Genomic DNA, 26193 nt, shown 5'->3' with positions numbered 1-26193 from the left:
ATGCAGTCTCAGATAGTTATCCCTTAATAATTGAATAAAATCCATTTCCTTCCTCACATGTGTCCTCTCCTCCTTCCAATCAATGTTACCATAGTTGAAATCCCCCATAATAATTACACTCCTTCCACTCGTTTCATCAATTTGTTTATGCATACTATCTCCACCATCTATTCCATCACCTGGTCTATAGCAGCATCCAACTGTATATTTTGTTCTGCCAGTCTCACACCAAATAGCCTCAAAGGTGCTCTTTTCACTATCCTGCAATACAACTTCAATTCTCCAATTCTCCTTGGCTGAAGTTCATCAGCTATCATCAATAACATCTCCTCCCTCCATTTTATTCTCTCTGTCCCTCCTAAACACACTATAACCTACACATTCTATCCCACTAACTATATCATCTTCCGTCAGCCATGTTTCACTAATGCCAATAACCTGTGGCCAGGAAGAGCCAATCAAGGCCAAAAATTCTTACTTCTTGTTCCTAATACTTTTGGCATTAGTATACATGAAATGCAGTGGTCCCTTTGTCCCACCCCTATCTCGATGCGTTATTCTAACTATCCCATTCCCATTTTTTGTCCTTAGTAATGGCTCGGGAACATTATATACATTCTTACACTCAACTGTCTCACTGATGTCCACATATCTACCCCCCCCCCCCTCCTTGGTAGTTCCAGTTTCCCTGGTTCTGTACATCCATTTTCACTTCATTCAGCAATACTTTTTCCAGTGCCTGCACACCAAATCCATTCAAATGCAGGCCATCCATCTTGTATAAATCCTTACGCCCATCAATACATAACCTGCGTTATGTATAACCTGTGCATAATGTCATTTGCGATTATGGCCCTCCTTCTAAACTCCTCTCTGTCATACCGCGGCAACAGACTCACCATTCTAACTCTGTCACTCGTTTCTTTTGCTACCTTTAACAATACTTTCAAGTCCTCTCTCATAAAAAATTTATCTCCTTTCAATTCATTTGTACCCACCACAACTATCAATTCTTTCACCCTCTGTTTTTGTCCTCTAATACTCTCACTTACATCCTTAAATTTCACACCTGGTAAGTACGATTTAGTTAAATTCTCATCTATCACTCCTCTTAATAACGAGTCGCCATACAACACTCTTTCCTTCATTTCAGAAACTCTCCCACTCTTATGCTTATTTTTCCTTTCAAACACTTGTTTATTTACGTTAGCGAATCACTCTGGAAAGAGTTTTGTAGGTGCTCTAATTGCCGCTGCGCATTTTGTATCACTACACGCAACCTAGCGATCTCACTCCCTACAAATAATTCCTCATTTTTTTCATCATTTAAACCATTTTCGCTCTCTGTACAGTTGCTTTCACTCTTTCTTTGATCTCCACTCTCATTGTCATCTTGTACAACATCGCAATTCCCTATTAAGCCACGATTTTCACTCACATTCTGACTTTCTTCAACGATAACTATCTCACAACCTGACACATATACTTCAACTCCTCACTTTGCTTACACTTTCTGCACATTCTCCCATCACTATCACTTTCAATCCAAACTCCGGCCTCATTTGGGAATGCACCCCCCCCCCCCCACATCACATTGGACAAACTCCCTCACATTACAGTTTTTGAACAAAGGTGTCGTATTTTTGGACACCATTATCTTACGTGGCATTGGTGCCATGTGCTATTCTATGAAACGTATCGTTAAAATACTAAATTAAATAAAACAGAATGCACACCAAAATCACACAGACACAACAAGCTACCAAAATTAGACAATATTACATTATGATTTAAACCTATATTCTATTCACTCAAAATTATACTTAGCTTTCAGGAGCTCTCTGAAAACATTACACACCGTGTAGCCCTCTAGTGGCGACCTGAAAGAAAATCCCAGTAGGTCCATCTGGGATGCAGCATCATCTTCACTGGTGCAAAGAGCTGGGACATGGAAGCTTGGAAAGCTATGTTAGAGAATGACAAATCTCACTATACCCTCTACTGAGCAGATGGACAGATGGATGTGGGTGTGGTAGATGCCCAGTGAAAATATCTCTTGTCAGAGTGTAACCCCAACTATGAAATTCACAGATGTCAATATGATGGTATGGTGCTGTTTTTCCTGGTTCGGTCTCGGATCTCTGTTTGTGGTGCCATGAAGATTGAACTCCGAGAGGAATCTGAATATTCTGGACAATGCAATGCTATCTATAATTTACTACATCTCTACGGAAATGACCATTGTCTCTCTTTCAGCAAAACAATGCACCATCCCATAAGGCTGCTGCTGCAACTGTATGGTTTTTTGGACATGAATAAGGCATGTCACCACATTTGACTGGCTTCCACAGAGCCCTGATCTCAACAATGGGATGAAATGGAGATCGGGTGAGGTCAGGGGTCATCTGTCCTACAGTTCAGGATCTCATTACATGCATGCAGGAAGAATGGTCCAAAATTCCTATTTATCACTACTGTATGCTTGTGGAAAGTATACCCTGTAGGATTGCTGCAGTTATTGCAGTAAAATGATGTCCTACATCTTTTTAAGGCACTATTATTATTATTATTATTATTATTCATGACACCTCCAAGGATCTGAAGACTCATCGCGGGAGGACACCTACTGTACAACTCTCCGTCTCCACTACTACACAGAACCTCTACTACCAATCACCTACATCAATGCCATCTACTGCCCACAACCGCCGCCACCACCACCACAGCTAGTATTTTTAGTAAATTGCGTGTGTTCCGAAGGGCCGATTTGTCTGTATGCAGGAAGAAAAACCTGAGTTTCCGGGAGAAAAAAACCCTGCTACCTCTGTATGAGATCGGCTAACTCACCCCTTCAATTGAAAAAGTCCATATAAAGATTCCTCTCGTCATGACGGGAATCAAACTTAGGCCATTTCTAATCGAAGGGCGCAACATACCATCGTTCTTCCAATTGCGCTACGGAGGCACTGTTTGTTTCTCACAATATGGTGTCTGTTTGACTTCTATCCAAGAAATTAAATTCTTTTAATTATGATCGCACCACAGGTTTCGTTATTTAAAAAAAAAAAACAGAATGTCATCAAATTTAGTAGGTAGACTAATGAAGATACGGAAAAGAGGATTCTGCAAAAAAAAAAAAAAAGTTTCAAAAAGTTGCTGGCAAGGGGGAAAATATGATGCTGTATTATGTAAAAAAAGCATTAAAATGGACAGATAAATGATTAACAAACACTGGATTACCTTCCAATTGGAAGGTAATCCTTCCAAATGAAGGATTACCTTTATGTGTTGCACTTAAGATAACACAGCAATAAAACATTTAATATCAATTTAATTTAGCACGGTAGTTATGGTATTACAGTTACTGAAGCATAACTGTTTTCACAAACCTGTTGTGCAACTCAAGCACATTGAGTTCACCCATTTTTGTGGACGAGGATTTGCATCCTGTACACAGCATTCTCAATAGCAGAATGTAACATATTCAAAGGAATATTCTTCACAGTCCACGATATGTTGTCCTTTAAGGCTATCAATTTGAGATACCACCACAATAGACATTGACCTTCAGGTAACTCCCACATCCAAAAATTGCATGGAGTAATATCAGGGGAGCGGGATGGCCATGTAACTGGAAAGAAGCAACTAATCACTTTTTCTTCTGTGAAGTGATGCCATAGAAGCTGCTGTATCAATTATACAATGTGCGAAGGTGCTTCATCGTGCATAAAAATGGTCTTGTCCAGACATCGTCATTGCTGAAGTTGTGGAATGACAAAACTGTTTGGCATATCATGATATTTTTGTGCGGTAATGTAACAAGTTATTGGTCCTGATGAAGTCATGTTCTCAAAAAAGAATGGTCCTATTATAAAATCTGCTGTGAAGCCACACTAAACAGTAATTTTCAGTGAATATAATGCTAGTTTCTGGAACACATAGGATGATTCATTAGCCCAAATGTGACAAGTTTGAACATTTAGATAAAAATGTGCATCATACTCCCCCCCCCCCCCCCCACACACACAGCATTTTCCAAGGCCAAGCACCACTGATTTCCGATCTAACTCGAAATATCAGAACAAATGTCAATAACTTATCACAGTGATTGTGTAGCAGCTGTATGTGGCTGATCTTGTATGAAAATAATGTAATAATTTTGAACAGGACTTTCCATACCATGGAATAAGGCATATCCAATTGTTGGGCTACTCCATAGGTGCTGCTACTATCAGCAACATTTTCATGTGATCTGTCAACAATCACAGTATCAACTTTTTCAATTACTCATTGTGGCACTGGTTTCCATCCTCTGCCAAGTCAAACTTCCAAAGATCCTGTTTCTTAAATCTTCCAAATCATTGATCAAACTGCATTAGCTGACAGAGGACCTTGAGCAGCTGATGCATTGCATTCATTAAGGCAAAATAACTTTGCAAGTAACACATGATAAGGTGAAGTTAGGCACATGTTGAACACAACTATCAATGGGAATGTGTTTGTGAAGTTTTCCATTTATTTTTATAGTTCTTATGATGCCAGCAAAACAGGTGTTCAACTTCGTTTTATGCAAATTTCTGGCTTCCTGGGCTACAATAGTACCACATTCTCCCTATTGGAGACTTTTTAAACTAAAATTTTTTTCATGGAATCCTTTCATGGAAGACTAATCAAGATATTCCCATATCTTGATTAGTCTTCCTACCAAATTTGGTGGCATTCTGGTTGTTAGATTGAGCTACATAAGGCTCTGAACAGGGTAAGTTTAATTATGGCCACCCTATATATAGCACATTCCTTTTCCCAAAATAATTTTGGGGTATGGATTTTGACATTCATCTGCTTGTAAATTTGCAAGCAATTTATAAGCAGAATTTTCAAGCAAGTTTTGAACTTTTATTGTTCATAACAGTAACTTAAAATTACCTTACTGATATGGAACTTCAAATAAGGATTTGAGGAGAGTAGTTTGTTATGGCACATGCAGGCCCATTCCATACTGGGGTGCAAAGGGTGCAATGAACCCAGGCAGAACAATTTAGGAGTGGTATAATCGAACACGTTCATAAAAAACAGTGAATAAATAATACATTGAACTGTTTGTGCATATTTGTCACCTTCGAATGTGAGAGCTTTTGGGGAGGAATGAGTCACTGAGTAGTTAAATAAAAGGTATGAGCTTCAACACAACTTACTTTAATCACTGTTCTCAGCACACTGAACAAACATTCTAGGAGCAAAATAGAGAATGTACAGTGGGTGCATGTAATAATGGCTGCATACAATAAATAATAAGAATGGTAATATAAATATACAAAAACATAAAGTAATTAACACTAAACAAAAAATAAATATTTTATGCCTAATACATAATGGAATGGGATCTTGTTTTCATAATGAAAATAAACATATGGGACATATTTATTCCAAATTACTTAGTAAGCTTCTGCATTTTTTTCATCTTACTTAACCTAGAATGGCATAGAGTGTTGAGTTGTGTTTCTTGAAAATAATTAATAATATACATAATCAATTGTGTGCTCATAGTACAGAGTTGATGATTTTTAGTAAATATCTAAGTTGGTATTAAAGAAGGTAAGTTTTAATATTAATTTGCTAATTTCTTTCTTTCTCCACCGTGTAATCAAAGCAGATATGCAATCTTGAACTCCCTTAAAAGTTGTTTTTTTATTTTTACAGTACAAATTTAAAGGAGTTTAACTTTTGTGCTTAATTGAAAAAAAAAGTTTATAAATTATTATTGAAGTTATTTTTTACTTAAAGAAAAACATTCCCATATTCTAGATGTTGGAAAAACGGAAGTGGTTGTCAAGAGCATATAGAAAAATTAAAATAAAAAAACCCAGAAGAATTAAATTTTAACATACTTCTAGCTTAACAAAATTTTTAAGTTTGTCTGCTACAAATGAATCTTCTACTGCTAAAACTTCTATCAATGAAGAACCAATACCAAGTATAAGCACAGAAGAATTTAAATTGCCGACCTTGCAACTCTCCAGATCATCTTCATCTGGCAGTATATCATCATTGTCCAGAAAAAAAATGAAGAACTTCTTACAGATATAGAAGATGTAACAATAACTAAAGATCCCAGGGAAGAATATGCTGATCCTGGTTTATGGTCTAAAGATGTTGAAAGTTTATTTTTCACTTGGTTAGACTATAATAAATTTAGTTTCATCCTTTATCCAAATGGGAGCAAACAAAGTTTGCACCTGAAAATATCTTCAGGACTGGGGTAAGGCAGTACAACACAGGGCAACTCCTTGCAAAGGTGGAGCAAGCTAACATCACTCCTATCTCAGTATCTCCCATAATGCAAAACACATCTCCTTACGGATATGTATAATGTTATGCATTAAGGGGAGGGCCACTACCCAGACTAGTTTCGACCTTTACTGAGTTCTCTTCAGTGGGAGCCAGGCCCAGACGTGGAGATACCAGGCAGAAGCAATAGCAAGGTCATCTCTACCTATAGGAGTTGCCAAAAGGTGTGCCACCTTTTTATTAAATTACTCTGGATTTAGAGAAAGATGTTGAAAGTTTATTTTTCACTTGCCCACTTGAATAAAGGATTAACCTAAATTTATTATGATCTGAAGATATAAATGATAAAATAAGAATGACTTTAATAGAAATTGGTCCTGAGTTTTTGCAATACGTATTTTAATAGAACACTAGAAAATGGTGAAAAAATAAAAAGAAATTGGCTAGTATATTCTAAAGCAAAGAATAATTTTTTGTTTTTGTTGTAAAATTTTTCAGAAAGACAAGAGCACAATGAGTAGCTCAAATGGTTTCAATGATTCGGTGGGTTCATTTGTCAAGAGCATTATTTAGAGAAAGGACCTGTAGATGTACAGTCTTATAAATCATGGATGGAGTTAATTAAAAACTGGCTCTACAATAGATTCTGTTAGTGAAATGTTGATCAGAAAAGAAAAGAATGGTGGACAGAAGTTTTAAAAAGAATTATATATAGTATTCAATATTTAGCCACACAAAATTTTGCATTTAGAGGAACAAACAATAAACTTTATCAAAAAAAGTAATGGAAACTTTCTAAAATTGCTAGAAACTATAGCAAAATTTGACTCTGTTATGGCTGATCATATAAAATGCATTGAGGAAAAAAATTATTACATGTCACATTATTTAGGAAATAAGATACAAAATGAAGTTTTAAAGCGAATAAAAGTTGAGCCGCTCTCAGATGTGAACTGTAGACTAAAATACACAAAGATTATTCAAGAAAAATTGAAAGAGTTTGAGAACAGGAATCAAACCTTGGAGATTCAGTGGCAAACTCTGAAGAAAACATTGATTGATTCTGTCAGAGAGGCATGTGGTGAGGTTGTCTCCAAGGATAAAAAAATCAGAACTCCCTGGTGGACACAGGAAGTTAAAGAGGCAGTGAAGGAAAAGAAGAAAGCATATCAAAAGTTCCTGGCAAATAAGTCAGCTTGTGCTCTTAGAGAATATAGAGACAAATGCAAGAATGCTAAACACTGTGTAAAACTAGCTAAACAAAAGTCATTGGAGGACTTTGGTAAGAATATAGAAAATAAATATCAAGAAGGTGGCAAAATATTCTGGAGGTTGTTGAAGAAGCTTAGGAATGGAGGAAAGAGTGCTGTAAAAGGAGTTAGAGATGATAAAGGTGACATGAAAATGGGAGAAAAAGATATCCTTGAAGTATGGAGTAATTACTTTGAAAAACTGCTAAATGAAACAAGCAGTGATGATAGCACAGTGGTAAAAAACACTGACCAGGCATGCAGTCAGGAATACATATCATACTTGAAGTAGAAAAAGCCATCAAAGGCTTGAAATGTGGAAAGGGAGCAGGAATAGATGATATTCGACCAGAAATGCTGAAGTATGGTGGTATAAGAGTCTTACAGTGGCTGCACTGCATAGTTCAGAAAGCCTGGACAGAGGGACGAATTCCTGATGATTGGAGTAGAGCTCTCATAGTACCCATATATAAAAAGGGAAATAAAACTGAATGTGAGAATTACAGAGGTATTTCCCTACTGAGTGTTCCTGGCAAGATCTATGCAAGTATACTTGAGAAACGTTTGAGAAGAATTGTGGAAGAAAAGCTTGGTGAAGAACAAGCTAGATTCAGGCCAAACAGAGGCTGTCAGGATCAGATCTTCACTTTACGACAAATAGTCGAGAAAGCATGGGAATATAATAAAGATCTGTATTTAAGTTTTGTCGATTTGGAAAAGGCATATGACAAGGTGCCAAGAGAGAAGCTATTCAATATGCTGCAGTTATATGGTGTCAATGGGGCATTATATCAAGCAATACTTAGTCTTAATTTGAGTTGTAAGTCAGCAGATAGAATTGAAGGAAGTACAGGAAGATGGTTTAATGTTAAATCTGGTATGAGACAAGGATGTACATTATCCCCTCTGTTATTCATTATCTATATGGATCACATTATGAAGGAAAGTGGTATTAAACATGATATCACAATTGGAGATGTTAACGTCAGCTCTTTGCTTTATGTGGACGATGTTATACTTCTAAATAAATCTGCTACAAGTCTGCAAGATTCTCTGACTAAATTGAATAGCTGTTGTAATAGACATGGTATGAAGGTCAGCAATAAAAAGACAAAGACAATGAAAATAAGCAGAATCATTGAAAATGTCAACTGTGTTGTGAATGGAGAACCTGTGGAATAAGTAAAACATTTCAGCTACTTAGGCACGATTTTTACTGAAGATGGTAAATTAAATATTGAAATAGACAACAGAATCAGCAAAGCTGGTATGTTGGGAAGTCAAACGAATAAATTCATATGGAATAAGAGAGAAATTAGTCGGAACACTAAATTAGCTGTATACAAGACAGTTTTCAAACCAGTTTTAACTTATGGATCTGAGAGCTGGGTCAGAAGTAAAACACTTGACCAAAGACTAGAGACTGCAGATATGAGAGTCCTGAGAAAGATTATAGGCATGAACAGATGGCATCAATGGCAATATCATATTAAAAACGAGGATATTAGGAAAGAACTTGACATTGTCAGCATCCAGGAATGCATTAGCAGAGCTAATCTCAAATGGTACTGTTAAACTGTGAATGAAATTGTTTGTATATATATTTTTTTCATTCACATTTAACATTATATACCATATACTAAGCAAGACTTGTTTATATTTATTTGTTAGTCCCTTGCTTAAAATTTATTATTCATGTATTTTTCCTTTAAGTTCTAATAATAATTAATTAATTAATCAAAGATATATAATAATGGTATTAGACTCTGTATTTAAATATTATAAAGTCTAATTTAATTATTACTATGTTAATATTATGAGTTTGTATTTAACATTTAACTGCACATTTAATTGAAATGTAAATATTCTTTATTTATTCCTATTTGTAGAAGTTTAGCGTTATGCAATACCTCAATTTTATTATATTTTGTTTTGTTATGGAGACGCATGTAAATAAGCGAGCGCGAGAATTGGAACACAACGTGAGGAGAAGGTTTATAAAAAAGAGTTTTAGATCACGAGAACAATTTAGGCGGGAAAAACAAATATATAAGCGACAAACGCTGGAATTATTATATATTGAAAGCATTAGAGATTTATTAGAGAGGGATTGGCATTAGGTTGGAATCGGAGAATTCGCATTCGAAAATCACAGTGCGATAATAGCGAGTCGGCAAGTCACTCAAGCAGCTAAATAAAGTCTACTAGTCGAGAAGCGGTTAGCTTATAAGTTTCGGAATAACAAATAAAGCTACGGAAGATAGCTAAGTGATTACGGATAGACTAGCGATTACTTGAGGTGAGATTTAATTTCAGGGCCGACCTGTCAAGGACACACAGAATCTTGAAATAAAGCACGGAGTTACTAGAATAGTAGAGGCTGTAAAAATTGAAGTTTACCGTTAGCTGTGCTTAGAATTATAGTGCCTAAAGAATTAATCGAATGCCGGAGGAATGAACAACTGTGCATATAAAACCTAAAGTTAAGGAATTATTGTGTATTGCCTTATTTCATGAGTGATCAGTAGTACTTTATGCAACAACGTTTGTTTATGTGTATTGTGATGGATGATTAATTTAGTTATTGCTTAGAAGAATTTATTTAATGAGTGCCGTTTACTGTTTAAAGTGTTTACAGTTGTAAAAGGTGTAAATGTATAAGTAGATGAAGATAGAAGAATATTGGTAAGATTATTCCAACCATTAATACGCGTGGATTAATATTCCTATACAGAGAAGTGTGTGAGTTTCATCCTAGAATTTCCCTATACTAACAGTAACTATTTCGAAAATTAGCTGAAGTGTAAATTTAAAGGTGTTTGCTTGTAAAGTGGTGTTACTGCGATTTTATTGTATTTAGAACTTAAAGAACTGTGAGAAGACTGTATTACAGATAACAGAATTACCATTGTCTGAGTTTGCATGACTTTATTATCAGAAAGGCTGAAGTGTTTATAATAACTTATTTAGTATTTTGATCTTAAGTGTGTACTTTGTGATTTTAAAATTAAATGTTTGTTTTTGTTAATCAAAAGATGTATTTTGCCTAAATCTCTTTTACTGCACCATTCATAAAATATTCGAACCAAAGCGGGTAAATTAAGTAAGTCAAATATACTCGGCCAGTATATATTTTAAGGAGAGATAGTTGAAGGTTGATTTTTCTTCAATTCTTGAACTAATTCAGATATAGAGTGGCGCAGTCTTTAAATATAAATTTTCTCTATATTTGAATTAGAAACCAACTAGCAACTATTTTTAGGTTAAGAACATCGTAGTAAATAACATGTCAGATCCAGAGTGTAGATTAAGACGAAGTAGGATCCAACAGTATCGTCACTTAAACAGAATGGGCGAGGAAAGATTAGCAAAACAAGTGTTCTCTGCCAGGTTGGCAGCAAAACGACCCAGAGGAAGACCAAGATATAGGTGGATTGATACGGTACAAAGTGCCTTAGACGATAGAAATATAAGATCTGATAATTTTGGAGTCTTGACAAGGAACAGACTGATTTGGAGGAAAATTGTGGATAGGAAGTTAGTAATGATGTAATTTTTTTTTTCATCTAGTACTATCATATCCTGTACACCCCTTGAGGGTACATGGAAGGAATTTGATGATGATGATGATACAAAATGAAATAATTTCAACACTAGCAACAAAATTTAAACACAAAATATTAGATATGCTTAAGTATTCAAAATATTATTCAATAGTATTAGATGCACTCACAATTCTGCACATGAAGAACAGAAAACAATCATTATACGATTCGTATTTTTTAATAATGTTAGTAAAAAAGGTAGAAATATGTGAGCATTTTTTAGCTTTTTTTTGTCCTATAACTGATATTACTGATACTACTGGTGCTGGCTTAGAAACATTTGTATTAGATTTTTTAGAAAGGAAAAAATAAATATTTACGATATGCATGAGCAGGGTTACGACAACAGTTTGAACATGAGAGGAAAAAATTATTAGATATAAATCCTAATGCATTTTATGTACCATAGCTTAAATTTAGTAATAAAGGAAGCAGCCACAATTGTTTCCGATTCAGTGGAATTTTTTTCTTTAATTCAAGAAATTTATGTCTATTTTTCTTCTTCCATTATCGTTGGCAACGTTCTTCAAAATCATGTACCTACATTAACTGTTAAACCTATTTCTGATACCAGATGGGAAAGCAGAGTATCAGCCATGAAACCCTTAAAATATAATTTAGGAGAAATCTATGAAGCATTATATGAGTTGTCTGAAGATATGCAAATTCAAAATTTCAGGCAAAGTTTGGCAATTAAAATAAAATTATTTAAATTTATCTGCTCAGTTGTGATACAGTACAATATTTCGCCATGAGTGAATGTAGCCTAGTAAAGTGCCTCCGTAGTGCAATTGGAAGAACGATGGTACATTGCACCCTTTTATTGGAATAGGCCTAAGTTCGATTCTCGTCGTGATGGGAGGAATCTTTATGTGGACTTTTTCAATCAAAGGTGAGTTAGCCGATCTTATACGGAGGTAGCAGGGTTTTTTCTCCTGGAAACTCAGGTTTTTCATCCCACATACAGACAAAATCGGCCATTCAGAACGCACGCAATTTACAGACAAAAAATACCATTTGTGGTGGGCGGTAGATAGCGTTGATGGAGACTCATCAGTTGTATAGTAGGTGTCCTCCCGCAATGAGTCTTCGTACTCCTTGGAGGTGTCACTAATAATAATAATAATAATAATAAAGTGTTACAAAAAATTGATTCTAGTATTGAATATGGTATAGAGGTAATTAAAAATTTAAATAAGTATTTAGAAAATTATAGGTCTGATGATGAATTTCAAAATGTTTTATGTGAAGCAAGAGAATTAGCAAAAGAAATAGAAGTTGATACTACGTTTCCTCCTCTGTCAGTAATTCGACGACGTAAAAAGAAAAGAATGTTTGATTATGAAAGTGCAGATGAATCTATTCAAGAGCCAGAAACGAATTTTAAAATCAATTCCTTTTTTGCCATTTTGGACACAAGTTTAAATTCTTAAAATGAAAGATTTGAACTATTGAAATTACATAATGATAATTTTGGCTTTCTTTGTGACATTCTCAGTTTATCAAACATTCTGAAAGAAACAAAAATGAAATATTGTCTAGATCTACAAAATAAATTATCTAATGACACCAGAAAAGAAACTGATATAAATGCTATATATGTAGATTTATGCGATGAATTAGATACTATTAAAGATTATTTACAACCACAAATGACATGTTTAAATATTTTGCAATTTATATTTGAAAATAATTTAACAAGGTTATTTCCAAATTTGTCAATACCATTAACAGTTGCTGTTCTGGAGAAAGATCCTTTTCAAAATTAAAATTAATAAAAATTCACTTACAATCAAGTATGTCACAAGAAAGATTAAAAAATTTATCCATATTAAGCATAGAAAATGAAATATGTAGCCATTTAGATTTAGAAGATATCATAAAAGATTTTTGTGTAATGAAAACTAGAACATCTCAGTAGGAAATGAATAAAAATAAGGTTTTGTTACTATTATATTTACGGCTATTTTGCCTGTTTCTGTTTAAAAGTGCCCCTGTTTAAATGTCATTAGCTTTTTACTTTCTGCGATGTGCAAACTACTGTGTGTGTGTGTGTGTGTGGGAGGGGGAGTTTTGGCAATGTGGGAGAATTAAAATAGAAAAAACTCGGGTTTTTTGAATAATATATATATACACATATATTATATTATTAGGGATGGGCGGAGTGTTTTTTTTTATATTTATATAGGGTGGGAAAAGGGTGAAAGGGGTTGAAAACAGCAACTTATTTTTAGAGGGGGGGGAATTGTGGTTCTTTTACTATTTGTGTTTCTTCTTTATTTTAATATACATTCCTCTTAACATGCAGTATAATAATATGATTCGTAACTTGTTATTGTACTTTAAGAATCTTTTAATTTTTAATGGAAAGGGGGGGGGCACAAAAATTTTGCACCCAGGCAGCGCAAACCCACAGAACGGCCCTGAGCATGTCATTACCTACTGTATTAATATTGCATATAGGATTGTTTTCTGTGGAAAATGCTTGTAGATGACTGGTCAGAATAACAGTATGAAGGATATCCTTTCTTCTTCTTTTTTTTTTTTCCAGGTGGAAGCATTTAGTTGCATGAAATAAATTATACTACATATAGCATCACTTACCTTCATTCAGTAGAGCCATTAAATTTTTTGAATATTTCATGGCATCATAAAAGACTAGAACTTGAGGAATCCTTAGCAAATGAGAGAAATAATAATTATAAATAATAAGAAAATAATCATTTATCCAAATTATTCACTGATTAATCAAAATTTTAAATTATATTTCATAAGTCTGTATATTATAGAGCCTTGCTGCATACTGCTTTCTCTTGATTCTGCTAGTCCATATGCTACTCTTTTGATATCTATCCATCAACTACTCTGTTATCCATATCCCCAAACTTCATATCCATCCCTATTTGTTCAAATTTTTATAATAGAGTTCAATATAGTATCTTGTCTTGTATCTTTTCAAAATTCACAAGTATCATCATATAGTATCTTTTCCATAGTCATTTTTCCTTTTACTTGCCACATAGAAAAATAATTTATTTGGGATTTCCTTTGGCCTGTAAGACTAATTTCTTCTCACAATCTGATTTTGTCTTCTCTATAATGCTTTATTTTGCCTGTAACTTGCTAATCACCTTCTCCTTATATACCAGGGGTAGCCAACTACAAATCCTTTTGGAGCCAAACTAATTCCGGTAAGACTTAGAGCACAACGATGGTACAGGAGTAAGTGAGTGTGCACATGGCGAGGTTGTAATGAGCTTGTAAGAACTACTTTGAAAAATTACACACCTAATTTTAAGGAGCTTACTAAGAAAATGGATACAAGGAAGCTCTCTATTATTAAATAAGTAACTAAAATTATTGGTTCGACTTTAAAATTATTCTAATTGTTCAAAGTAAACTTCATTTAATGTGTTTCGAATTAAACTTTTTTTATTTTGTTCCTCTTTTTTGTTGTCTCCTCTTCTCTTTTTATAATAAATTTAGTTTAATCCTTTCCAGGTGTAAGCAAACAAAGTTTGCGCCTGAAAATATCTTCAGGACTGAGGTAAGGTGGTGTGACACCAGGCAACTCCGAGCAAAGGTGGACCAAGCTCTCATCACCCCTTGTCTCAGTATCTCCCATAATGCAAGGCAGTATACATCTCCTTGCAGACATGTATACTGCTATGCATTAAGGGAAGGGCCACTACCCAGACCGGTTTCGACCTTTATTGAGGTCTCGTCAGTGGGAGCAGACCTAAACATGGAGATACTAAGGCAGAAGCAATAGGAGAGATCATATTTACCTATACAAGTTGCCAACAGGTGTACCACCTTATTATTGAATTACTCTGGATTTAGAGAAAGATGTTGGAAGTTTATTTTGCACTTGGTTAGACAATAATAAATTTAAAAAACTATAAAAAATTAAATTTAGATGTTTGCTTACACTTGGATAAAGGATTAAACTAAATTTATTATAGTCTAACCAAGTGCAAAATAAACTTCCAACATCTTTAAATCCAGGGTAATTCAATAATAAGGTGGTTTTGTTTGCTTATGCTTGTTCAAAGGATTAAAACAAGAATATAATTTCCTGTCACATATAATTTACTTTCTAACCAAGCAAAAACACTTGTTACACAGAAACCTCTACAGGATACATCATTCAATTTTTTGACCAAATTTAGAATATGGCTGTTTCTCACAATGCATAAGATCCAAAAAAAAAATCATCCCAATCAGATTAAAATGAAGGAAAAGTTGCAGGTATGATATTTCCTCCAAAGATACCTCCACAACTTGCATTATTCAACCATTTTCAACTAAATTTGGAGTACAGGGTAGATGTTTGCTATAGTGCTTCCTAGGGACCAGCAAAATAGTCTAGTCCCTATGAGAGCAGAACAATATTTATGGCAGGGAACCATTATTATTATTATTATTACTACTTATTTTTATTATGTGACACCTCTAAGGAGTCCAAAGGCTCATCAAGGGCGGCAGCTATTCTACAGTTCTCTGTCTTCACCACTTAATCCACCAATACACTGAAAGCCTCTACACCAGCCCACCACTGCCACTAGTATTTTTTGTTTGTAAATTGTGCGTGTGTTCTCAAGGCTGATTTGTCTGTATGTGGGATGAAAAACTAGGAGTTTCAAGGAGAAAAAGCCCTGCTATCTCCATATGAGATTGGCTAACTCACTTTCAACTGAAAAAAACCACATGAAGATTCCTATTGTCATTATGAGAATCAAAATTAGGCCTTTTCCAATCAAAAAATGCAACATACCATCATTCTTCCAAATGTGTTAAGGAGTCACAATACATACATACAAACAAAACATAAACATACATAAACAAAGGAAATGGTAAGAAATACAACGGAAATAGCAGGAAATAGAAGAAAGTAAACTGCAGGAAATAAAGCAAAGAAAATTATGAGAGAAATAGAATGCTTATACAGAGATCTTCCTGGTTGGCAAGCAGAATATTATGAAAAATGAAGAATTGTGAAATATGGTCTTTCTGCTAGGACATGAGATAGGATTGCATTTTGGTGGCATTAAAACTTAGCAGGTTATCCTCACCCCCCCCCCCCCACTTGAGAACAGCAGAGAGATCAGTGTTTGGGACATCAGTTATAGGGATTCTTAAAGTTTAAATGAGTACAACATGTTTTTGAGAATGAAAAGAGAAATGGATAGTACTGTCAACAGCAATGTAACGAAGCACATTCAGAAAGTATGGTTCATTCAAAATTTGCCACCAAATAATTATTATTATCATTATTTGACACCTCCAGGGAGTCCAATGATTCATCAAGGGAACGGCACGTACTCTGCAACTCTGCCATGTCCACGGCAGGATTCGCACCTGCAGCCTTATGGCTGGAGAGCAGATATGCTAACCACTTTGCCAGCCAGGCCAGCTAATATATGAGACAGGAGTTGTGCATGCGTGATAGCATAGACTAACTCATTAGCTAGCTGTTGACCATTTTACCTTCGAATGGAAAAGTCCTAAGTTCGATTCTTGTCATGACAAGAGGAATCTTTATATTGGTTTTTTGTCCCGTAATTGTTTGTTATCTTCTACGAATAATTTATAATGAGTGCTGTGATAAAAAATCCCATGGTTGTGAGGCTTGTGGTGTGATAGTTTTTTATTGATGAAAAACAAGCATTGTTTTTCATCAATAAAAGGGTGCAACAATGTTCATGATGAAGAGTGCAGTGGCTGGCCAAGTATGGTGATAGACAATTTGGTGGAAAGAGTGAGCACAAAAATTAATTTCAGTTTCTCACTGCAGAAAATCAACAAGCAAAATCTCTTTTCAGTCCCAGAAGACAGTGGCCATCATTTTTTTGACCAACGGTGCCTATCTGAAATTTTTTTGCTTTCAGAGAAGATGAATGGTGCCACTGTACTGATTGTTGTTTTGACTTGATGTTTGTGTACGAAATCCACATTTCCTCATCAGTCACAATATGAGAAAATGCACCTCTATAGTGATTGGAAGAATGACGGTGCATTGTGCCCTTCAACTGGAAAAGTGCTAAGTTCGATTCTTGTCGTGACGACAGGAATCTTTATATGGGTTTTTTCAATTGCTGATCTCATATGGAGGTAACAGGGTTTCTTTCTCTAGAAAATTGCCTTGAGAACACACACACACAATTTACAGACATTTTTTGCTTTCAGAGAAGATGAATGGTGCCAGTGCACTGATTGTTGTTTTGACTTGATGTTTGTGTACGAAATCCACATTTCCTCATCAGTCACAATATGAGAAAATGCACCTCTATAGTGATTGGAAGAATGATGGTACATTGTGCCCTTCAACTAGAAAAGTCTTCAACTTCAGTAAGTTCAATTCTTGTCATGACGACAGGAATCTTTATATGGGTTTTTTCAATTGCTGATCTCATATGGAGGTAACAGGGTTTCTTTCCCCAGAATATTGGCCTTGAGAACACACACACACACAATTTACAGACAAAAAATACTAATAGTGGTGGGCAGTAGGTGGCAATGGTGTAGATGATTATGGTAGTGATAGTTCAGTGTAGATGGTGGATTAAGTGGTGGAGATGAAGAGTTGTTAACAGTAGGTGCCTTCCCTTGATGAGTCTTTGGACTCCTTGGAGGTGTTAGTAATAATAATAATAACAGAAAACAAGTTCACCTCCTTCATTTTCATAATGCTCTAAAATTTTTTGAGCTGATTCCACTCACTGTTTATGTACATTGATCAGCAATTTCTAATATTCCAGCTTGACTCATACAATTTCATGAATTATTGAGCATAATACTTCTGGGTTTTCAAAAGAAAGTTCTGTAATTGTGAAATGATGATTCTCACAAATTTTCATGTTCCCTCTTTCCACCAAATTGTCTATCACTACACATGGCCAGCCACTGTGATCTTCATCATGAACATTGTTGAAACCCTTCTTTAAACAAATGACACCATTACCTAACCTTACTGCCATTCATTACATTGGGCTCATAAACCTTGCACAGTTGTGTTGATTAATTTCTGCAGCACTATTGTTTTTGGCCTACAAAAACCATATCACACTACATGCCTCACAACTGAAAGGATTTTTTTTATCACAGCACTGTATAAATTATTCATAGACAACAACAACAAATGATAATGGAACAAAAGTAAAATGGTCAACAGCTAGCTAACTAAATACACATGAGAGAGAATAAGAAAGAAAAAGCCCCATTACTCCTCTTTATTCGATTCTGCACTTGATGTGGACATTATCTTTATCCAACTCAGTTCTCAGTTTCTTATAAAAAGTATGTAAATTAGCTCATACTCTTCACAAAGCCATGCTGCTCTCTCCCACAAACTATCATATTCCTATACTACCATTCCTCTTCTGTCATTAACATGTTCGCTGCCATGCTCCTCAGGCATAGTTTGTTACTTTCACTTCTACAAAGTCAGTATGAATTATCTCGTAGCTGGTTTATCAGACAGAATTTTGTTTCATACACCAACTATGTGTAATCTTGTATCACCCCCACCTATGTCTTGCATGTGCTGATGACTGTGTAACTTGAGTTCAGAGTCAGTGACATTCACCATTCAGTGCATTAAAGTTTATTGCGTCTAGTCTTACAATTATTTTAAATTATCTCATTAAAAACCTTCAATTATGCCATGGCCAGTAAAAGAAAGCTTACTGATGAAGAATTAGAAGCTTACTGCTAATATGAGCGATGATGAATGGAATGAATTATTTGGTTCTGATTTCGAAGATGATTATAATTCTACAGATGACTCTAGCGATAAGATAACTCAGATGATGATATATCGTATATAAATACACCTAAACCTCTTTTTATGCGAATTTTTTTTACGCAAATTGGGATATCAAAAAAAAATTTTTTTAATATGATTTTCATTAACTTTTACGCGTTGAACCTAAAGTCTAAGTTAGGAAAAAATCCGTAATTCAATAAAATTCTGAGAATTTTGTAGAATTGCATTGTTGTTTCAATTAAGAAAATTCTAAATTCTAGCAAATTCTGATTTTTTTTTTTTTTTTTTTTTTTTTGCATTTTTGTTTCGATTAAGAAAATTCGAAATTCTTACAAATTTCATTTATTGGGAATTCCCCGAATTACATAACTGACTGCACATAAAAATGTAGTTCTTGGCAGTTTGAATTTGGTGTTTGAGTAGACAACACAGTTACCTCATTTTTTGCATTTGCATTTTTTAAGTGAAATCAAAATAAAAATCACGTTATAAAATTAATAATTTTGCCAAAAAATAATAAATAGTAAGCTATATATAATTTTCAAACTTTCATTTCATTAACTGAAGATTTTAATCCAGCCCTCACATGATGTTGCCGATAACCAAAAAAAAAAAAAAAAGGAAAGCCGGAACCTTGGATATAAAAATTCAAATTTTAGATCGTCTTCAAACTTGGGAAGGTGTGACAGCTGTGGGTAAGCATTTTGGAGTCTGTGAATCAACTGTCAGATCTATAAAGAAAAATGAAGAGGCTATTAGAAAAGCAGTATGTTCTGGTACAAAATTGAGTGCGAAATTATCATCATACACAAGAGATATTGTTCTAGAAAAGGCCAAAAAGCTTTAGTGATGTGGATAGAAGATAATGTACAAAAAAGAATGCCAGTTGACAGAAATTCCATCAAGCAATCAGCATTGAGATTTTATGAACAGATTAAAAAACTGCAGCCAGATATGTCATCTCAATCGAGGAAAAAATATGAATTTCATGCAAGCAGTGGTTGGCTGGCTAAGTTTATTAAAAGACATGCTCTTCATAATATAAAAATTAAAGGTGAAATGGCTTCTGCTGATGAAACAGCTGCTAAAGCATTTCTACAAACTTGCTAAAATAATTGATGAAGGTTAAACGTGAACAAGTTTGGAATATGGATGAAACTGGCCTTTTCTGGGAAAAAATACCAAACAGAACTTACGTATCAAAAATGCCAAAAACTGTTAGTGGGTTCAAAGCAGCAAAGGATCACATAACACTCCTATTTTGTTAGAATGCTTTAGGAGATCGGATGTTAAAACCACTGCTCATAAATCGATCATTAAGACCATGGCCACTAAAAGGCGTAAATTTTCAAAAATTGCCAGTTCATTGGATGGCCAACAAAAAAGCTTGGGTGACCATTGATATTTTAACTGAGTGTTTCCACAAACATTTTGTGCCAGAAGTTAGACGCTAATTGAATGACAAGGGTCTTGAATTTAAAGTGCTTTTGATTCTTGATAATGCACCCAGTCATCCTGCCATAGAACACCCAAATGTGCAATTTTTTTTTCTGCCACCCAATACCACATCATTGCTACACCCTCTAGATCAGGGTATAATTGCGACTTTTAAAACATAATTATGTCAGACGAACATTTCAGTACGTTCTGAACAAGCTAAATGATGATGAAACACTATCAGTCATGGATGTGTGGAAAAAATTTTCAATTATGGATTGTATTAATCAGGTTCGATTATCGTTATCTGAATTGAGACCAGAAACTATGAATGCATGCTGGGAAGCTATTTGGCCTGCATGTGTTAAAGAGAATGCTCCTGTTCCCTTCAATCATACTGCAGAATTTCCCAATATAATAAGTTTGGCATGTGAAATTGGCGGAGAAGGATTAGATGATTTTACATCAGCAGATGTCGAAGAATTGTTAATTGATAAACCTCTTAGCGAAGATGAAATAGTGGAGATTTTTTTCTGAGACTCCTGAAAGCGAAGAAGTTAATGATAATGATCAAGATAATCCTACTTTTACTGCTGATATTATTAAAGAAGGTCTTAAACTGGCGAGTAATTTAGGCAATTATTTTGCCAGACATGATCCAAATGAAGAACGTGCTGGGAAGTTTTCACGGGAGCTTAAGTTGTTAATTTCTTCATAGAGAATTATATCATGACTTATCTAAAGCATCAGCACAGCGATTAATAACTGAGTTCATGCCTAAAACTACTGAAACAACCAGTGGTACTTTTGTTCAAGACATGACAAGAAGAATTCCACAAGTTGAGGCACAAGTCAATGAAAATAATACCATATCTAGTAGTTCTAGTGATTAGTCTCACGAAAACGAAAGCTTTTGCGTTTATTGTCAGAAACTGATAGCAAATAACATAATTTTTTTAAAGAATCCTTAGCAAACAACTGAAATGTTTTTTTTTTTAAGTTATTAAAATTCATATGTATGTGTGTTCTCCATGAAATGTAAATAAAAATCTTATGATCCTAACGAATTTAATGTTTGTTTTTTTCATTATTTTGCTTATATTTCAGGTTTGGAAACAATCTTCACTTTTTCTATAAAGTCAGTAGTTCTTTTTACGCAAATTCTATTTACACGTAATTTTTGGGAACGTATCTATCGCGTAAAAAGAGGTTTAGGTGTATATGTATATCATCATCATCATCATCAAATTCCTGCCATGTACCCTCAAGGGGTGTACAGGATATGATAGTACTACATGAAAAAAATTACATCATTATTAATTTCCTATCTACAATTTTCCTCCAAATCAGTCTGCTACTTGTCAAGACTCCAACATTATCAGATCTTATATTTCTATCGTCTAAAGCACTTTATGTATATGTACATGTTATTAAAAACACGTAAGTCACAGTAATAACTTTAATTAATAAATAAGGTACAGATATTTCATATTAAAACTAATAGTACATCTTCAGTGTTGCAAACAGATAGGAATGGAATACAAGTAATGAACATTTGGTGGATCACCTATTAAAATACGTTGTCGCGAGCTAGGAAATGAAAGAAATTAATAAATAATTAATATTTAAGATAACTGGTTTTTTAATGATTACATAAAATAAAAGTCTCCCAGATCTTCGAGAGAGAGAGAGAGAGGCAATCATTTCGATTTAAATTCGGTCAGTGTAAAATAGCTTCACAACTTTCATTAAAGAGGTGTTCATATTTGAACCTGCATCTATGAAGGAGAATAGTTTTATCCCACTGGATATTATGGGTAGTGTTAATACTGTGTTGTGCTAGACCAGACTTTTGAGGTTTGTTGTAATCAATATAATATTGATGTTCTTTAATTCTTTTTTCCACAGAACGGCCAGTTTGTCCAAAATAAGAAACATCGCATTCATATGGTATTTGGTAAACACCAGCCAAAGATAGAGATGACAGTTTATCTTTTGTAGAAGGCAATAAGGAAGAAATTTTGTTGATAGGAATATACGTGGGAATCAATTAGTACTTTTATAAAATTCTACCTATAGGTTCTGAGATTCCTGGAATGTAGGTGATTGGAATTCTGTGGACTGTTGAAGAAACTTTAAGTATTGGACCATAAGATTCAATTATCTGTTGGATTTGATTAGGGTGGTAATTATTAGATTCCATTAACTTTTTAATGATGGAAAGTTCTTGTTGTAAGATTTCTGGAGAAGAGCAAACTTTATGTGCCCTATTAATTAGAGATTTAAGAATGCCAAATTTTTGAGATGTGGTGCTTTTTATGAATATATCTGCCAGTAAATGTGGGCTTTTGAAAGACACTTGTAGATAAGGTACCAGAAGAAGTTCGAGTAAGCAGGATATCCAAAAATGGTCAAGTACCAGAATTTTCCTTTTCCATGGTGAATTGGATACGAGGGTGAAGGCTATTTATCTGTTGTAGAAAGGTGGAAAGCTTTGTATTTTAATTGTATTTTTAGATGATCCACTGAATGTTCATTGCTTGTATTCCATTCCTATCTGTTTATAACACTGAAGATGTACTATTAGTTTTAGTATGAAATATCTGTACCTTATTTATTAATTAAAGTTATTACTATGGACTTACATGTTTTTTAATAATTATACTATGCCACAGGTACCTCTAAAAATATGTATATGTTGAAAAAACTTCAAAATATTTTTTTATTTGCATTAATAAATACACAGTTTATATGCAACAATACCTCTTATACTATACTTTTGCTGAAATTATTTTCCTTCTACGAAGTCCTCATATGTGCTCTCCACTTTATTCACAAGCCAAGGGTCCAAATTAACGTGCTTATACTACTGGTTAACTCATGCTTGGCATAGGAGGTTGGTAATCGACATACGAGTATATTTGTAGTTGGCTTCTGAGGCTCATATACCAACTACGAGTATACTTGTAGTTGGCAGCGAACGTGTTAAACCAAGTTTGCAACATCTTAACCATTACTCTTGAGATTATTAAGTGGTCTATAATTGGCTATCTGTCTTGGAACTATTTTTTGCTCTTTTTGCTTTCTTGGGAGAGCTGACTTAAACAGTCAGATACAGTGCCAATTCTCATAATACATAAGCCAATGTCAAATTCCATGGATGCGATTTGACATGTATTCACACTTAGTTTCTGTAACATCCTAAGCAGCACGCACACGCACGCACGCACGCACACACACACACAAACACACAAGCTCATTTTCCTTCTATTAGTATTATTATTATTACATGACACCTCTAGGGAGTCCAAAGCTAATCAAGGAAGGGCACCTACTCTACAACTCTCTGTCTCCACCAACTACAACTAACCGCAACTACACCAATGCCATCTACTGGCCACCACAACCACCACCACTAGTATTTCCACACACAATCACAAACATCCATGCCCATGGTGGGATTCAAACCCACAGCCGTTTGGTTGGAGAGTCAATAGGCTAACCACTTGTCCAACCAGGTTGGCATCTCACATCAGTTCTTATCACATCTTGTCAGTTTTTAAGGAGAATGATGATAGGAGATACCTTTTTTAGTATGTATGCTTGGCTAAGCACCTCCGTAGCGCAATTGGAAGAACAACAGTATGTTGCACCCTTTGAATGGAAAAGGCCTAAGTTCTTGTTGTGAGATGAATCTTTATATGCCGGTCTGGTTGGCCGAGTGGTTAGCGCATCCGCTCTCCAACCAAAAGGTCGAGAGTTTGAATCCTGCAGTGGGCATGGATGTTTGTGATTGACTGTGAGTAGTGGTGGTGGTGGTGGTTGGTGTAGTTGCGGTTCATTGTTGTGTCTCCATCAGTGTTTCCACCACTCAGTTGGTGAACTGAATGGTGGAGACAGAGTGTTACAGAGCAGGTGCCCTTCCTTGATGAGTCTTTGGACTCTCTGCAGATGTCACTAAAAACAATAATCTCTATTACAGTATCTCCCCCCCCCCACCGGATGATATACCCAAAGTGATCCCAGTAATTGAACTATTCCTTCTGATTCTGTCACCTACCATCATTAAAGTTCACTCTCATAATCATTCTTTCGTTTAACTGGTAATTAATTTACGGAATTGACAACGCATATAAAGTAAATAAATTAAAGATAACTTTAATGAATCACTTCTATATTTCGGCAATGTCACATTGCCATCTTCGGGAACATAAAGATATGGTATGTGCACTAAGGAACTAACAAGTACAGCCGCTCTGGACTGGCAGACCATGCCTTAGATACCCATCATAAAATTCGTTGGAAGAAGACAAAAATAATCTATCGCAGCAAGTTTAAATACGAAAGACTATTCAAAGAATCTTCAGCAGCTCTAAAAAACGTTCCTAACCTCAACAAATTTGGGTGCATGAAACTGCCCCAAATTTGGGAGACTTTCATTTTGAGAACTTCAGCCCAACTGCCAAGACTACCAAATTAGCCCGCAAGAGGGCACCATTAGGACTTTAGGAACAAAATTAGTTCTTATTTTCTTCCTCATTTGCTTTGTAGTTCCTTAGTGCACATACCATATCTTTATGTTCCCGAAGATGGCAATGTGACATTGCCGAAATATAGAAGTGATTCATTAAAGTTATCTTTAATTTATTTACTTTATATGCGTTGTCAATTCCGTAAATTAATTACCAGTTATGTCTAACCAACGTATAAGTCTTACTACTAGAATTCTTTCGTTTATTTATCATAAAGCAAAAAAATTCTATGGAATTTCATTTGTTTGCTTGGCTAATTTTTCTTGATAATCTAATTTTTGCATTCCTTACTATCCTGGTCACTCTTTTAGTTTGTGCTTTATGAGCTTGTTGCTCACCTTTCTCTTTATATTTCCTTCATGATATTTTTTTTTTATATATTGCATCTTCTGCTTAATGAAGCTACTTTCCATTTAACTCATGCTGGCTTTTCAATCAACATGCTGTGAGTTTGAATCTCATTGAGGATATGTTTGTGAATGACTTTTAAGTGGTAGATGAATTTTGTCACTCAATGTGAGATTACTGGAAGCCTGAACTAGTTTCAAAGAAGTTCCATGTTTGGTCTCTAGAAAAGGATTTCTAGTTAAACACACACACACACACACACACACACACACACACACACATAGGGGTGCATAAGGGTCAAAGCTATATAACTGAGAGGAGACCTCCACATAGCTTTTAAAGGAATGCAGATAACTGATCAGGGCTTCTGGCCTATAGAGAATACAGAGGCAAATGTAAGAAAGCTAAACACTGTATAAAACTAGCAAACGAAAGTCATGGGAGGACTTTGGTAAGAACATAGAAAATTAATATCAAGAATGTGGCATGATATTCTGGAGGTTGTTGAAGAAGCACAGAAATGGAACAAAGAGTGCTGTAAAAGAAATTAGAGATGATAAAGGTGACATGAAAACAGGAGAAAAAGATATCTTTGAAGTATGGAGTAATTACTTTGAAACATTGCTAAATGAAACAAGTAGTGATGACAGCACAGTGGTAAAAGCACTGTGCTGTCATCACTCAGCACAGTGTTTTTAGGCATGCAGTCAGGAATACATATCCATACTTGAAGTAGAAATAGCCATCAAAAGCCTGAAATGTGGAAAGGCAGCAGGAGCAGACGATATTCGACCATAAATGCTCAAATATGGAGGTATAAAAGTTTTACAGTGACTGCACTGCATTGTTCAGAAGGTCTGGACAGAGAGACGAATTCCAGATGATTGGAGTAGAGCTCTCATAGTACCCATAAATAAAAAGGGAAATGAGAATTACAGAGCTAATTTTCTACTGAGTGTTCCTGG

General features: G+C 34.9%; 1 protein-coding gene across 2 annotated transcripts in view; it reads right to left on the bottom strand.

Moving 5' to 3' along the window:
* LOC150110172 (queuosine 5'-phosphate N-glycosylase/hydrolase) overlaps nucleotides 1-26193 on the bottom strand; it is a 243870-nt gene that overhangs the window by 66377 nt on the left and 151300 nt on the right. For both annotated transcript variants that reach the window (XM_090398252.1, XM_090398260.1), the window contains one exon: nucleotides 13748-13818. In XM_090398252.1, the coding sequence (XP_090254378.1) occupies nucleotides 13748-13818 (71 nt within the window). The remainder of the gene's footprint in view (nucleotides 1-13747; nucleotides 13819-26193) is intronic.

This window comes from Typopeltis vanoorti, chromosome 1 (genome assembly GCF_054136105.1).
Source record: "Typopeltis vanoorti isolate ZY-2024b chromosome 1, IOZ_Tvanoo_1.0, whole genome shotgun sequence".
NCBI classification, from domain to species: domain Eukaryota; kingdom Metazoa; phylum Arthropoda; class Arachnida; order Uropygi; family Thelyphonidae; genus Typopeltis; species Typopeltis vanoorti.
The sequence above is the reverse complement of the archived record's forward strand: the minus strand, read 5'-3'. Positions and strand labels throughout refer to the sequence as shown.